At 43.3% G+C, this 13,902-nt stretch overlaps 1 protein-coding gene across 1 annotated transcript in view; it reads right to left on the bottom strand.

Annotated features, from left to right (window-relative positions):
- The window catches only part of St8sia6 (ST8 alpha-N-acetyl-neuraminide alpha-2,8-sialyltransferase 6), a 130,709-nt gene that overhangs the window by 55,228 nt on the left and 61,579 nt on the right, over nucleotides 1-13,902 (bottom strand). The window contains exon 3 of the mRNA XM_051150899.1: nucleotides 8,851-8,946. Coding sequence (XP_051006856.1) covers nucleotides 8,851-8,946 — 96 coding nt within the window. The remainder of the gene's footprint in view (nucleotides 1-8,850; nucleotides 8,947-13,902) is intronic.

Genomic DNA, 13,902 nt, shown 5'->3' with positions numbered 1-13,902 from the left:
TGTTTTTTCCCCAAGGACTATATGACATTATTCAGGTTGAGGATGTGGAGATTTGGGCTCTCCAGATCAGGCCAAGAAGAAGGACCCTTGCTGACAAAAACAGTCCATTTTTGCACCAAGCTGGGGCCAGGGTATCCAGTAATGCCACATTTTGACCTTAACAACAGGGTCCCACAACAATGGTTAAATTACCTTTCTCTGCTGTCTTTTTTTTTTTTTTAATGTAATATATCAACCATAGACCCTCACTGTGCTAGGCAAGCTCATCACTCAAGCTGTGCACCCAAACTTTGCTTCATGTACTTTAATGATCTGTTATTAGATGCATATTTATTATTATCATATAATCGAGAGTGATTGGTCTTTCAGTCATTATGAAATCTTTGTCTTTATTCATTAACTTATTTTGTTTTAAAAGACTGTTTTGCGGCGAACATGGTTGTGAACACAGCAGTCAGATGGCTGGGGCAAGAGGATTACTAGTCTGTGGCTATCTCGAGCTGCACTGGGAGATCTTGTCTCCGAAACAGGTCAGGTTTGTGTGATATCACTAAAACTGTTACAGCTCTCATGTGGTTGCTATTAGGATGACATCATCTGCTACTCTCAGCCTGTTTTATGTGTACCCTTTGTAGACATTAGAAAGTTGTATTATCTCTTTACTCTTAGTTTGACAATCTCTGCTCCAATCAAATGGAATGGTATTATTTCGCTTTATTTGCGGCTGCTATTTTACTTGTTTGTTGTGGGTTTTATTACTTTATGCTGTTTTGTTGTTGTTCTCCTTTACAACTTTGCCTTGGGGACAACCGTCTAATCTAATGAAGAATTCTAATGGCTATAGTGTGCTAAGAAATAAAAATCAGCTTCATTTTTATATTATGTATATTGCAAAGATGGGTAGAAACATTCTTCCTATATAGATATATTTCCCTTTTGTGACTTACTATCACCCACAAGCATTAATGTTAAAAACTCAACCATATATTATGTTAATTATTAGCTGATTATGCCCAGTCATTTTCTTAGCACCCTATAGCTTCGTTCTGCTAATACTGGTACATAACATGTATGTATGTTTTATGTATACAAGTTCTGTAATGAAAAGGATATTGTAGCTGAAATAAAACACTGACTTTTATTTTGAGTGAAACTGGAAATATTAGGAGCCAATATACCCAATCTGACTTAAAAAATAAGATTTCTCTGTTGTGTTTGTTAAGAATCTCAAAGAAAGAGGTGAAAGAGGGAATAATTAAGGGAGAGGTTAAGGAGTCTCTGACCATAGTGGATGTGGAGGTATGAAGTCTCTGGCTTCTGGAAGTGATGTGGTGGGGGCCATGAAAGTTTAATGGCAGGTTGAATGTGCTTTCATGAAAAAGACTGAGAATAATCATAGAATTATAAGCCTGAGACAATGCCAGGACAGACAAGCTAGAAATGAGATTGAGGGCAGGGAAAACTTCTGAGTAGTCTCAAATTATAAAATGAAATGCCTTTCTCTGATAAAATGTGTGAGTTATAATCCTGCTCACTATGTATGGTTCCTTAGAGATGTTAAGAACAAAACCTACAAAAACAAATCCTGGCTTAGCCATGGTAACTACCTGATGTTCTGCAAGCCAAGGAAGCACTTGGAGCTCATTTGTCATGTTTGTGGGTTTGCAATAATAAAATCCACCCCAGAGAATGACCACAGCATCAAAAATAGCTGGTAGATAATGGAGCTATGAAATAAGAAGTTGTGGTTCCTATTACTGCTGGTGACTATAGTCGTAATGACTATTGTCATTATGATGAAGATGATGCAAAGCATTATGAACTGAATAATGGATTAGTATGTGGTCAATTAATTCAAAGCCTACTGATTTGAAGTAATAAAGCTGGGTTGGTGGTAGCACACCCCTTCAGTCCCAGCACTCGGGAGGCAGAGGCAGGTGGATCTCTGTGAGTTCAAGATGTCTGGTCTATAGAGCTAGATATAGTTCTAGGACACACACACACACACACACACACACACACACACACACACACACCTGTCTCCAAAAACCTAAAAGTAAATAAGTAGACAAACAAATAAATAAAATAATAAGCCTCTATGATTGCACAAGTCAGAAATTTGTGAGGAGCTTAGCTGAGTGGCTACATATCATCTTTCATTAGGTTGCAGTCAAGACATTGTTTGGAGATGAAGAGTCCACTGCCAAGCATCTCCTTCACATGGCTAATGAGATAATGTGAGCCCTCGATAGTAGGTAGCAGGTCCTTGTAATGAGGACCATACCAAGTCTTCATGCAATCGCAGCCAACTTTTACCACATCAAACATCCACAGGAAAGCAAGGCAGAGGCCACAGTCTGTCATCACAGCTTGGAGAGTCACCCATCCCGTCCTGCACTAGCCTGCTGGTTCCGTGGAACAGCAGGTACTGAGAACTGGGCAAGTACCACTAAGATGGCATTCATGATTATCTTGGAGGTCTGACTGTCACAAGTAGTACACAAGCGATACAATGGAAGGTTCTGAAAACTAACATTTGTAATTCTAATGATTTCTTAGTGACTTTCAATGTGACTATTTCTATCGTCATAATTGTCCCACTGAAGGCTTTTTAAAAGTGACTGATGGGAACAGACAGTGAACCTTAACTAGAAAGTCAATGCTTCCATTTTCCTTTGAAGCAAATATCTAAAACAATACAGTTTGCACTGTGAAAAGGACAGCAAGTAACTGTGACAGAGTAATGATAAAGGAATTTGAGATTGTGATGTGTATCTTTCAACATCAGAAACACACACACACACACACACACACACACACACACGAAGAAGAAGAAATCCTATATTTTCCATTCCTGACTAGGTCAACTGATTTGGAGTAAGTTATAATCCCATTTTTCCTTCTTTTTAACCTTAGGGAATCAGATTTCTTCAAAAAGATAAACAAATGTACTAAAACTAAACACTGTGTATGGGTTCGAAGAACTTAAGAAACTATTGTTTCACACTCTGGAGTTGTGATTGTTTGTGTTCTTGTGCTCACTAGTGTGCGGGGCATCATTCAACACCCTTTGAATAGGGGTGGAGAAGCATGTTTTGTTGAAAGTGCAAAAAGATGTCACAGATGTCAATACCAGGCCAGATGCCTCCCAAAGTAAATCTTGATGTCAGCAGAGGCAGCCCTTGCTTTGGCTTCTGGGAGAGATGTAAGGTATGGATCCCTTTTTGTGTGTATCTGCATTAGATCTTCTGGAACTGGAGTGACAGGCTATTATAAGTACTCAACATGGGTACCAGGAACCCAATTTGGGCCGTCTGAGGGAGCAGGATACACTCTGAACCCTGAGCCACCTCTCCAGTCTCCTAAGATATATGGATTATATATTCTGTTCATTGGTAAGCTTTTTAGTCTTCACTTGTTTTCTGTCCTTGTCCCCTTCACCAATGACAAGAAGGCATGCTACATCTCAGGGTCCTTCAAAGCTGACCAGGAAGGATCACTTTTAAAGGCCAGAGAAGAACAGAGAGACAAAAGTGTGCACGTCACCTCCCAAAGCAACTTTAAAGTTGAAGGGACACAAATCATCTGTCATTCTGGGACCAAAAGATCTTGTGTATGACTAAAAATCGTTCTTTCTACCAGGCAACCTGAGATTTAGAACCCCTTGCTTTGTTAGCAGGCTGTCAAGTGAGATGCTCGCACTCTGGCTGATCTGCTGTAATTTACACCATCCCTTGTCATGCGGTAATTCAGGTCATGCTGTTCTCTCCAGGGTAATAAAGAATGACAAAGTTTTAGGGCCAATCTTCAATCCATTTCACATGTCACCTGCGATGCCACACCTGTTCAAGGAGCACCTTTATGCTGCCCCACAAGGAAGATACCTTTCAGGAAATTCTATCACAATTGAAAATAGAATGGCATACAACAGTACCGTATGTACTGACTGGGTAGTCTCTGGAGCAGTCATAGCCCAGCCAGCAGTGCCGGACAGAAGTTCTGAATCATAATTCTGAGCATTGGACCTTACCCTGGAAAACTGTCTGAATACAGAGTGGGCCTTTCATGCTTTAATGATTTTGCAGAAAGCTATGAGGCAGAGGCTTTTACTTACTTCTGAGGAAGACCTCTGATCCTTTCAGGGGACACACAATATAAAAGGCTCAAGGATTCAAAAAGATGTACAAGATTGTTGTTAGGCTTTTTCTTGGGTTTTAAAAATGTGTTTTATTTTATTGTTGTGTGTATACGGGTATTTCCTCTGCATGTATTTCTGTGTTCCTTGTATGTGTCCTTGAAGGTCAGATGAGGAGGTTGGATGCTCTGGGACTAGAATTACACATAGTTGTGAGTCACCGTGTGTTTACTGGGGATTGAACCAGGGCCTTCTGGAAGGGCAGACAGTGCGACAGTGCTCTTAACCACTTAGTCATCTCTCTAACTTGTTTGTTTGGTTGGTTTTGTGTTTTTGGTTTTGGTTTGGTTTTTGTTGTTGTTGTTGTTGTTGTTTTGTTCTTTGAGACACTGTTCCTACTCCAGGCCTAGAACTTCCTGTGGAGCTGAGGAGCATCTTGAACTTTGCATTGCCCCTCCTCTGTCTCCCAAAGGCTGGGATTACAACCACCACTCCCAATTTTATGTGCTACTGGGCTCCAACCCAGAACTCCTTTACATGCCAGGCAAGCAGTCTATCAGTAAGCTGCATCCCCGGATTAAGCTGTTGCTTAAAAGAACTACATCTTTTCATTTGAAGAGACAATTTAGGAGGCCTGTGCTGGATACTTTTATGGCATCTTGACACAAGCTAAAGTCATCTGAGAGAAGAGAACCTCAATTAAGAAAATACTTCTATAAGATGGGGCTTCAGGCAGGATGGTAAAGCATTTTCTTAATTAGTGATTGACAGGAGAGGTAAGTGGTACTATCCCTGTGGTCCCGGGTTCTTAAACAGGGCAGAAACCTGGAGGCAGTATGATGCAGAGGCAATGGAGGGGTGCTGCTTACTGGCTTGCTCCTCATGGCTTGCTCAGTTCCTGTCCTGACTTCCTTCAGTGATAAACAGTGACATGTAAGTGTAAGCCAAATAAATCCTTTCATCCCTAACTTGCTTCTGGTCATGGTGTGCCATTGCAGCAATAGAAACACAAACAAAGACAAGGCCTGTAAGTACTATGATGACTAGAATGGTAAAGCTACCCCAGCTGCAGGGAGAGGAGGCAATAAACACATCCCTGAAGCATGGCGGCCAAATTGGCCAACAACTGCTCCTTAGGCTCATCGAGAGACCTAGTCTCAGGCTGAAAATGGGGAGTGATTGGCAAGACACACAACATCAACCTCTGGCCTTCACAGATGAGCACACACATGCATGTACATGTCCACACAGCCTCATTAACAAGTACATATAACTCACACACACACACACACACACACACACACACACACACACGGAGAGAAAGAGACAGAGAGAGACAGAGACAGAGAGACAGAGAGAGAGAGAGAGAGAGAGAGAGAGACAGACAGACAGACAGACAGACAGACAGACAGTGAGGCAGAGATCGAGAAAAAATTGCCAAGCATAAGACTCATTCTACTGATTGTCCTAATTCCATTGCTTAATTGTTCTTTTGTTTAAAAAATGTAGTCAACACTAGGCAGAAAAAAAAAAAAAGAGTGCTATTTCCCTCCCACTGTAACTGGCTCCTAAATCCTATTTTAGCAACCTGAAAGGGACAAATCTCCTGATAAAAGAGAAAATGCTAAGTCTTTAACAGACCATGACAAAAATAAGACTAAATAATTATTTCTAAGAAAATGAAATTGCCTTTTTTTTTTTTTAAATCACCATACACTGGATGGCTTTCCCAATTGTCCCCTGCAAGTTTCCTAATTGTCCTCTGGTTGTAGAACACACAATTTCTGACAATAGACAATACAACCGAAAAAAAAAAATTAGTCTCCAACATGCACGAATAACACTTTTCTAGCAGTGGGCCATTAGTGCCTGCTCTCTCTAGACCTTTGCTGCACAGAGTACTAGCGCAGGCTAATTACATGAGCTACTTGAAAATTGTGTGTGTAATGGGAAGGCAAGCCCTGGAAGAACAGCTGAAGAAAGGTCTTGCCATCAAACCCCAAACAACAGGACAAGGATGAGAAAATGCACAAGGGAGCATGTGCATGGGCATTCTCATTAGCATGCTGCAGTTAATCTATCTGTCGCTGCACACCAAGAGTCGTCAGTTCCCCCACCTCAGGTCAGAACATTAGCGAATTCCCCATCCTGACTCAGCACTTTGCCAGGGTATGTGGGTAAAGACATTAGGGAACAAACACGGACAACGTCAGTGAGAAAGTCAGTCAGAGGCAAGACTATAGGTTCACATGTATTTTGGAGGAGTGAGTAAACAGATTTCTGAAGGGCATGCTGAAGCAAAAAGCGATGTTTTCTAGCTCCAGCTTTCACGTTTCTTGGTACCATGTGTCTGATAGGTGAAGGGAGCTACAAGTAGTTTAGAACTGAGAACCTCTCTGGAAAAGCTAGACCAAAGCCTCAGAACATCCACGGGCCTAAAAACAGGACAACAGTTGCGACAGAATCAAAACAGATGTGAAGTGCCACCTACAATGCATGAGCTCTTCTGGGTCAAGTGAGTGGACTTCACAAGGTGACAAGGGTTTGTACATGTGTTCCAACCCATCAACAGGACTGTTCTCTAGGTGAGGTCAGGTTATAGGGACTGTCAAGAATATATCACTGAGCTGAAAGAGAGAGAGAGAGAAAGAGAGAGAGAGAGAGAGAGAGAGAGAGAGAGAGAGAGAGAGAGAGAAATGAGGGAGGAAAGGAGAGACAGAGAAAGAGATAGAAAGATAGATGATTGATAGGAAGATAGATGGATGGATAGATAGATGATAGATAGATAAATAGATAGATGGATAGATAGATAGATAGATAGATAGATAGATAGATAGACGATAGGCAGTCAGAGCAAGCTCACAAAGACATATTCATCTTTTGGGCAATGATGTGTTGTAGTTAACCTGAAAATCTGGAATGGCATTGCACGTAGAGCAGTTCTCTTCCTCCTTCACTCCTTTTGATTCCTTATGCATGTTCCCATGCATTCAAAGCCAACAAAGAAATAGAGAAAGGTCCAACAGTCTATAGAAGAAGACGGTGTAGGCCTACCTTTCTGAACAAAGACAGGCAAACATTGGGGAGCTATAAAGGGCTAGAAGGGAGTGCAGAGCATCGGGTGTGGCAATGGAGGCCGCACAGTACAGGAGATTTCTCCAGCAAGCTTAGCACAAACCATCTAGATCTGAAGAAAAAAAAGGTATGTCCCCAGTAGACTATCTGTTATACAGGATTAGGCTGTCCAACCAGACCAACTCAAGTCGTAGCCCACAAACATTGTTATGCATTCCAATAATTTCAAGAATCTCGGTGGTCAGGAGACTTAGACAAAACAGAAAGAGTCACGGGACATCGAGGGTCGCCATGTGGTTCCTGCCTTCCTGTGGTGGATCTCGTCTAGAACAATCAGTGAGGTTTCTGTGGGAGGCGCATGAGATCCTCAACACAGCTGACTCCATTGTGAAACAGCTTCCTGTTATATAAAGGAAGTGCACATCCTACAGAGTATTGTCCAGGGGGACCTGCCTGCTGGATGCTGGAGAACACTTAGCACTATCTTATTCTGGAAGCAGCCTGGTGGGGGCGGGGGGGGGGGAGGAGCTCAATATATTTAGCTAAAGTCCTAAACTGGCTTGTCCCAAGGTACAGTTGTAAAGCTGGTTGGACCAGGCTGCCTATGCTTTGGCTTCTCTTCTCAAGTCAGCCTCCCACACACTCAAGAAGGAAAAAGTAGAATGTCTCCTCAACCCTTCCTCCTCCAGTATCATTTTTACAGCTGAAAGGTAAGACGGGTTGGGGGGGGGGGTATTAGCATGAAGAATGTAAGGAAAGCAAGAGGGAAAAGGGGGCATGGGTCGGTGTCCCCTGAATAGATGAGGAAATCAGCTCTTTCTCTTGCTTATTACCCTTTTCTCCCTTTCTCAGTCAAGCACACAGCAAAATGAAACTAGAATACTTCTTTCAGAAGATTCTCTCTCTCCCCTCCCGCCTCTTTTTTTTTTTTTTTTTTTTTTTCAGTCCTGGGACTGAACCTAGGGCTCTGTATGTGTTAAACAAGCCTCTACCACTAGAAATGCATGCCCAGCCTCCTTCAGGGAGATACCCAAAACAACACAACTCCACGTCTCACATGCAGAGCCTCGGTGTACCACGCTAGCCTTTCCAGCTATGACCCAAGCAGTGTCCCAGGAATCAGAATCTCTGGCTGCCAATGCCTCTTCCTTGCATAAGGCGCGGAGACCTTGGCTTGCCTTCCTGTCGCTTTGAAGAAAGAGATGTAGTAGATTATTGAAAAATACGAAACTGTAAGCTCCAGTCAGTGAATGATGAGTGAGCCTCAGCTGGGGCCAGACGTAAACCATCAACCTGAAGATTTTAAGCAAAGTTGTGTGCAAGGGAGCATCTTCCTAGGATAATGCCTTCAACACACATCAACTTCTCAAGATGGGGGTGAAGGCTTTAATGTTTAGCCAGAACACATAGTGCATTGTAAATGTGGATCCAAGACAGCTGAGCTGAGCACTACAGCCAGGGCATGACCTTGCTCTGCACTGTTTGTCGCTGCTCCTTTCTCCCCACTGGGGGTCATTCTCAGAGCCAACATCAAGCCTGGAGTAAGCTCAGGCTTATTTTCCTAATGATTTCAAATATGCCCTGGGACGCTTTGAGTACAAAACGCTTACTTAAAATTAAACGTAGAGAGTGGAACCTACCTTCTCGTTTTGTTAGATAAAGAGTTCAAGCCATCTTGCAGGTTTTTGCATTTTTCCATCAGTTGCAGGGACTTCTCATCCAGATATGTGGTGTTTCTTAAAAGAGATGGAAAAAAAATTGATTTAAAATTCAAAGTATGTAAGATAGTTTTAATAAAAGTCAGATTTAATTGATAAGGTGTATATCCAAATGAAGCTTGATTTTTATTTCATTATTGAGTTTCTCCCTGCGAAAGGAAATTGATATTTTTACTTCTGATGGATCTAAAATTGAAAAAAAAAATCACTATAAAATCAAACTGAAAAGAAGTTCATGCTGAAAGCATTGTATTTCTTTCTTTCTTTCTTTTTTTGTATTTCAGGTTAGTGATTATCATGAATAAGCTACTGAGCAATTTTAATCACTGTATGTAAACAATCTTTTTTTCCTTTTAAGCTCTGTCTTGGGTAAGAAGCTTAGAAGCACAGGAAATTAATGTTTTCTCCATAAAGAACAGAGGTAGATCTGGCCTCTGACTGTTATAATAGTTCTGATATGGGAGCCCCACATGTTTGCTTTCACGAACTCTGAACATCAGTGGTGGTACATAAGCAACCCAAACAACAGCATCAGGACCAGAAGATGGACTCTTGCACATAACGAGCCTCATGGACACATGAATATTATTAACTGACTCCATAAAAACAAATATTGTGGACACAGGCATGTTCACTAACTGACTTGAACACAGTGAAGGCCATGGACACAGTGTTTAACTTGGCCTGGGTCCACCAGCAAGGAGCCAAGCAAGGCGGCTTCAGATCTTTCCTAAGTCAAGATAAACTGGAATTCTTTATACACTGGGTAAGAGAGGTGAGAGAGAACAGGGCACAAAAGTGAAGAGATAAGTAAGATGAAGTCACGACTGACTACACAGTTTCTCAAAGGTGCTTTCTAAAAGTACTGGGTGTGGGTTACCCCTGGGCTCACAAAATCTCTCTGAGGGCCACCAAGATGGCTCCAGGCCTGGTGACCCGATTTCAATTCTTGGAACTACATGGTGGAAAGAGAATGGATTCCCATAAGTTGTCTGACCTTCACAGCATGTATGCACGTGCACACACGCACACACACACACACACACACACACACAAATAATAATAATAATAACAACAACAATACATTTGATAAAACAAATTCTCTGAGTCCCAATATAATTTCCTTCCCCACTACTTTCTCTTCCCGTTCTCATTCTTTCTCTAACCGCACTTCCTGTGCTATTTGAATGTATTATCGCACTCCCAAGCATTTGTTTATTTCTAATTTGCTGTGTGTTTTATTCAGCCAGCACCGTTAATGAAGTGAATTACCCAGACAGCAGTGCTTTGAATTATGATGGCTTTGTAATTCTCAGTTGTGGAAACGGTGACAACCAGGCAGCAGTAGGACTGTCTCAAACACCTTTCCTTAAACTGGAGAGTATCTTTCTTAATAAAAACCAAACGAACAAAATAGCTTTGCCCAGCTACAAACCAGCCATGCTGTGCGTCAACTAGATGAGGGTAGCTGATCTAGAGTGGAGGTGACTGGGTGGAGTCTGGAGAAGTGGAGCTGACCTTGCCTTTGGCCTCTGCCCTCACCTTAGCCTTCAGTTGGAGATATTCTCTTTCTCAATTCTTGCCAATAAAACAGCTAAAGGGATTAAACAGGGGGTGTGTATGAAAAGACCTGAGATGCAGAAACCAATAACTAACAGTCCGAGTTCTTGGTCCTAAACTCATCAATAAAATCTGTCCTCAGGCCAGTCAGTCCTTCCTGCAGGCCTGTTCTATCCACACTGGGACTCTAACCACCTCTATCAGCAGGGAGTCACTCAATCCCAGGAGAACTGGCAGGGGGCCTTGTAGCTTCCTTTGTCTTCTAAATCTCTCTGTCCCTTCTTTCATTTGAAATCTCCAGTGTCTTCCCTTCCCCCTACCTTTCTCTGAGGAAAGTGAAACTTGAAGTGTCCTCAGCTCTGAGATGTGAGTCTGTCTTACAGGTGGGCACGCAGCCCAGAGGGGATACTGCACTATGCCCTCTTTAATGTCTGATTGTGGGCAACTTTCTAATATGTCAAAGGGAACAGAGAGAGGGCAGTAGATGAAAGCAGCAACTCCAAAGGCTCTGAGTCAGAAGCAACAAGAGATTGCAGGGACCAAGTATGGGCTGATGTGTAAGCCTTCCTGGGGATCTGGCCAAAGGGCTCAACCCAAAGGACCAGGGTAAAGATGAAACACTCCTGGCTTCCACAAGCCACAGAAGCAAACGGCGTCGCAGTCGGCTACAAGGGGCTCGTTTTAAATGAGACATCCATCTGGCACTAGTTGACAGTGCGCTCTGAGCCACTGGTGAAGGGAATGAAAGCAGACGTTGGACTCAGAGGGCTTTCACACATTGCCTCAAAACTCTAAGGCCCAAGGAAAGACTCCGCAAGCTCCATGACTGCTGCCTCCGTCCCCTCCAAGCCATTATTGTTGTTTGATTCCAGCCCATTGTAATTTTCTGATGAAAACAGAAAATAATGAGCTAATCTATTTCTCACCAAACTCCACAACAATCACCCTCACACACACACGCCCTCCCACCTCTGCCACCAAAGAAACATGCCTTAGCTAGCACAGCGATGCTCCTCCTGGAGACGTGCTAGAGCTTGGAGACTAAGCTGGCCTTTAAAGCTTCCCAGACCACCAAGCTGAGATGACCCAACCACCCCATCCCTCCACCCTTGCTTTCCCCCCAACCCTCACCCCTTTGCTCACACCTATGCTCCTCTGCAAGATGACTGTGCCTGCTGACGCGCCTCACCATGCATCTGTAGCATTTATTGCATCTGTCCCATCCTGCCAGCACCCTTGATTCCTTCCTCCAGGGACATCCCCTCACTCTTTGCACAGCAAGTCTCTGAAGAAATTAAGCTCCTACCATAGATAGCCCTAGCCCTGATGCCTATAGGGCTGGTGACTTGATAAATCCACGCTTGTCCAATGCATTAAGCCCTGTATAATCCTTACTGGTTCGATTTCAAGGCCCAGTTCTCTCAGTGGCCACTCTACACATCCAGTTCTCCTACTGTCTTGACCACTCACTACCCTCCTAACATCTCATTCAATCATGCTGCATGTTTCAGAGAACACGGTGCTGCCGGGTACGATTAATCCACAGCTGTCAGTCCTGACCTTCCCTCTGAAAGAAAGGCCTCCTCTCTCACATGATGATAAATCATCCTTCCTTCTATGTCTTCCCTGGGATCAGGGCCCTCCCCACTACTTTCTCCAAAAGGATCTCTACTCTCTGTCTCTCTCCCATTGCCATGATCAATTCACTGCTGTCTTAAAATCAAAAGCACAATAAGTGACAATGCTATCCCCTACTTTCTATTGCCTATTCTAGTTGCAACCACGGCTGTCACTTCCTCTAGTTAGAAATTCACTGACTGGCTCTCAGCAAGTGACACTGTGTCCAAGACCTCAGTTTCCTGCCTTCGCTACTCAACCCGAAGCAGTAATTGCATCTACCCTCAGTCCTTCTCCTTACTCCCCAGCCTCAGGCTGCTAGTCATAGCTCCTCTGCAGCTTCTTTTCTGGGCTGTTCTGTATGTCTTGGCATTGCCTGTTAGTCTTTTTCTGATGTGACTTTAAAGTCCTGACTGGTACTCAGCTACAGGTGTTCTGTACATTGCCTCTGGGGCTCCTGCCTTTGCGACCTGCCTGCTCTCTCCTAACCTCTCCACAGACCTCGTTTTCCTTCATCTATTCTCACTGCCCCACGGAGGGCTGTTTCTCACATACACTTGATCTGAGCATGCCATGTCTCTGGCCCAAATCATCCCCTTTGGGACACATAGCCTACTCCTTAGTACACTATCTAAACCACCAGCCATCTATCAGCCTGGACTTTGACTATGAGCTTAATGATGGTTTGCTAACTATTAAATGGTACAAATTTCCCTTCCTCTCCTTTCCCTCGAAGTTTTCTGCCATGAATCCTGACTGTCTTTATTACTTAATAATAGAATTTGTCTGTTTGGTACCAACAAACAAGCCTCTAGGCACATTCTCACCATTTCAGTATGTCAGGAGGAAGCATGCTTTAATCAGACTGTGGGGAGAAGAGACATGGAAGCCAGCATTTCTCACATCGTTGTTATCTCTGAGGATGCTGGGCTTTCTTGAAAGTCCTGTTTTTGTCAGTCATCCATGAGTTGAAAGTGATCGCTTTACAAGTCCACCTGGCAGGATTCCACCAGGAAGCAAGAAGTCAGGAGACTGTACCAGCTCTTGCCAGACAACAAACAGTACAAATCTGACAATAATGCAGAGAGTGTCTCTCAAAGGATGATGTTACACAAATCTGGAGAAGGCTGCCACTGGTCCCTAGCATCTACCGAGACCTCTAAAGCACAGAATGAATGTCACCTTCTGAGTGTGACCTGCAATCATGCAATCAGTCCCCTGAGGAAGTAAAACCCTCCCTGGAAACAATCTGCATGTAAGGCACTCGGGAACATTGTGTACAACTAGGTTCTATTTATGGTAACACAACGGGCCCCACAACCTAAAGCTTAAAACCTAATCAGTTTTACTTTCTGAGAAATGGATGCATTAATAACAGGCAGCGAATAGTTTCTAAAAGCAGAAAGCCCAAAGAGTCATTTTTTTTTTTAAATAAATGTTTCTAGTATTCCTTCTTCACCCAAGAGTGATGAGAACAGAGAACTGACAGCATGCTGACCACCAGCAGAAATCCCTATGCAGAGGGGTCTAGCAGGCTGGCCAGCCTCTGGGACTCAGGCCACGGTGGTCTCCTGGGTCTTAACTCTAAGGTCAGCAAGCAAAATTCTTACAGTGTGCTTCCCTACCCCGTGTGGTTTTCTGAAAAGAGAAGAGCGAGTGTGATGAGGACTCTTGACTTTCAACTGGATAGGAACTAGGATCAACCTTAAGAGACACGCCCCTGGGCAGCCTAGAAGGGGTGTTCTTAGGCAGCTTGAACCGAATGGAGGAGATCTTCCTCCAGAGTGGGTAGAACCT

The sequence above is a fragment of the Acomys russatus genome, chromosome 9, assembly GCF_903995435.1.
Source record: "Acomys russatus chromosome 9, mAcoRus1.1, whole genome shotgun sequence".
Classification (NCBI taxonomy): domain Eukaryota; kingdom Metazoa; phylum Chordata; class Mammalia; order Rodentia; family Muridae; genus Acomys; species Acomys russatus.
The sequence above is the reverse complement of the archived record's forward strand: the minus strand, read 5'-3'. Positions and strand labels throughout refer to the sequence as shown.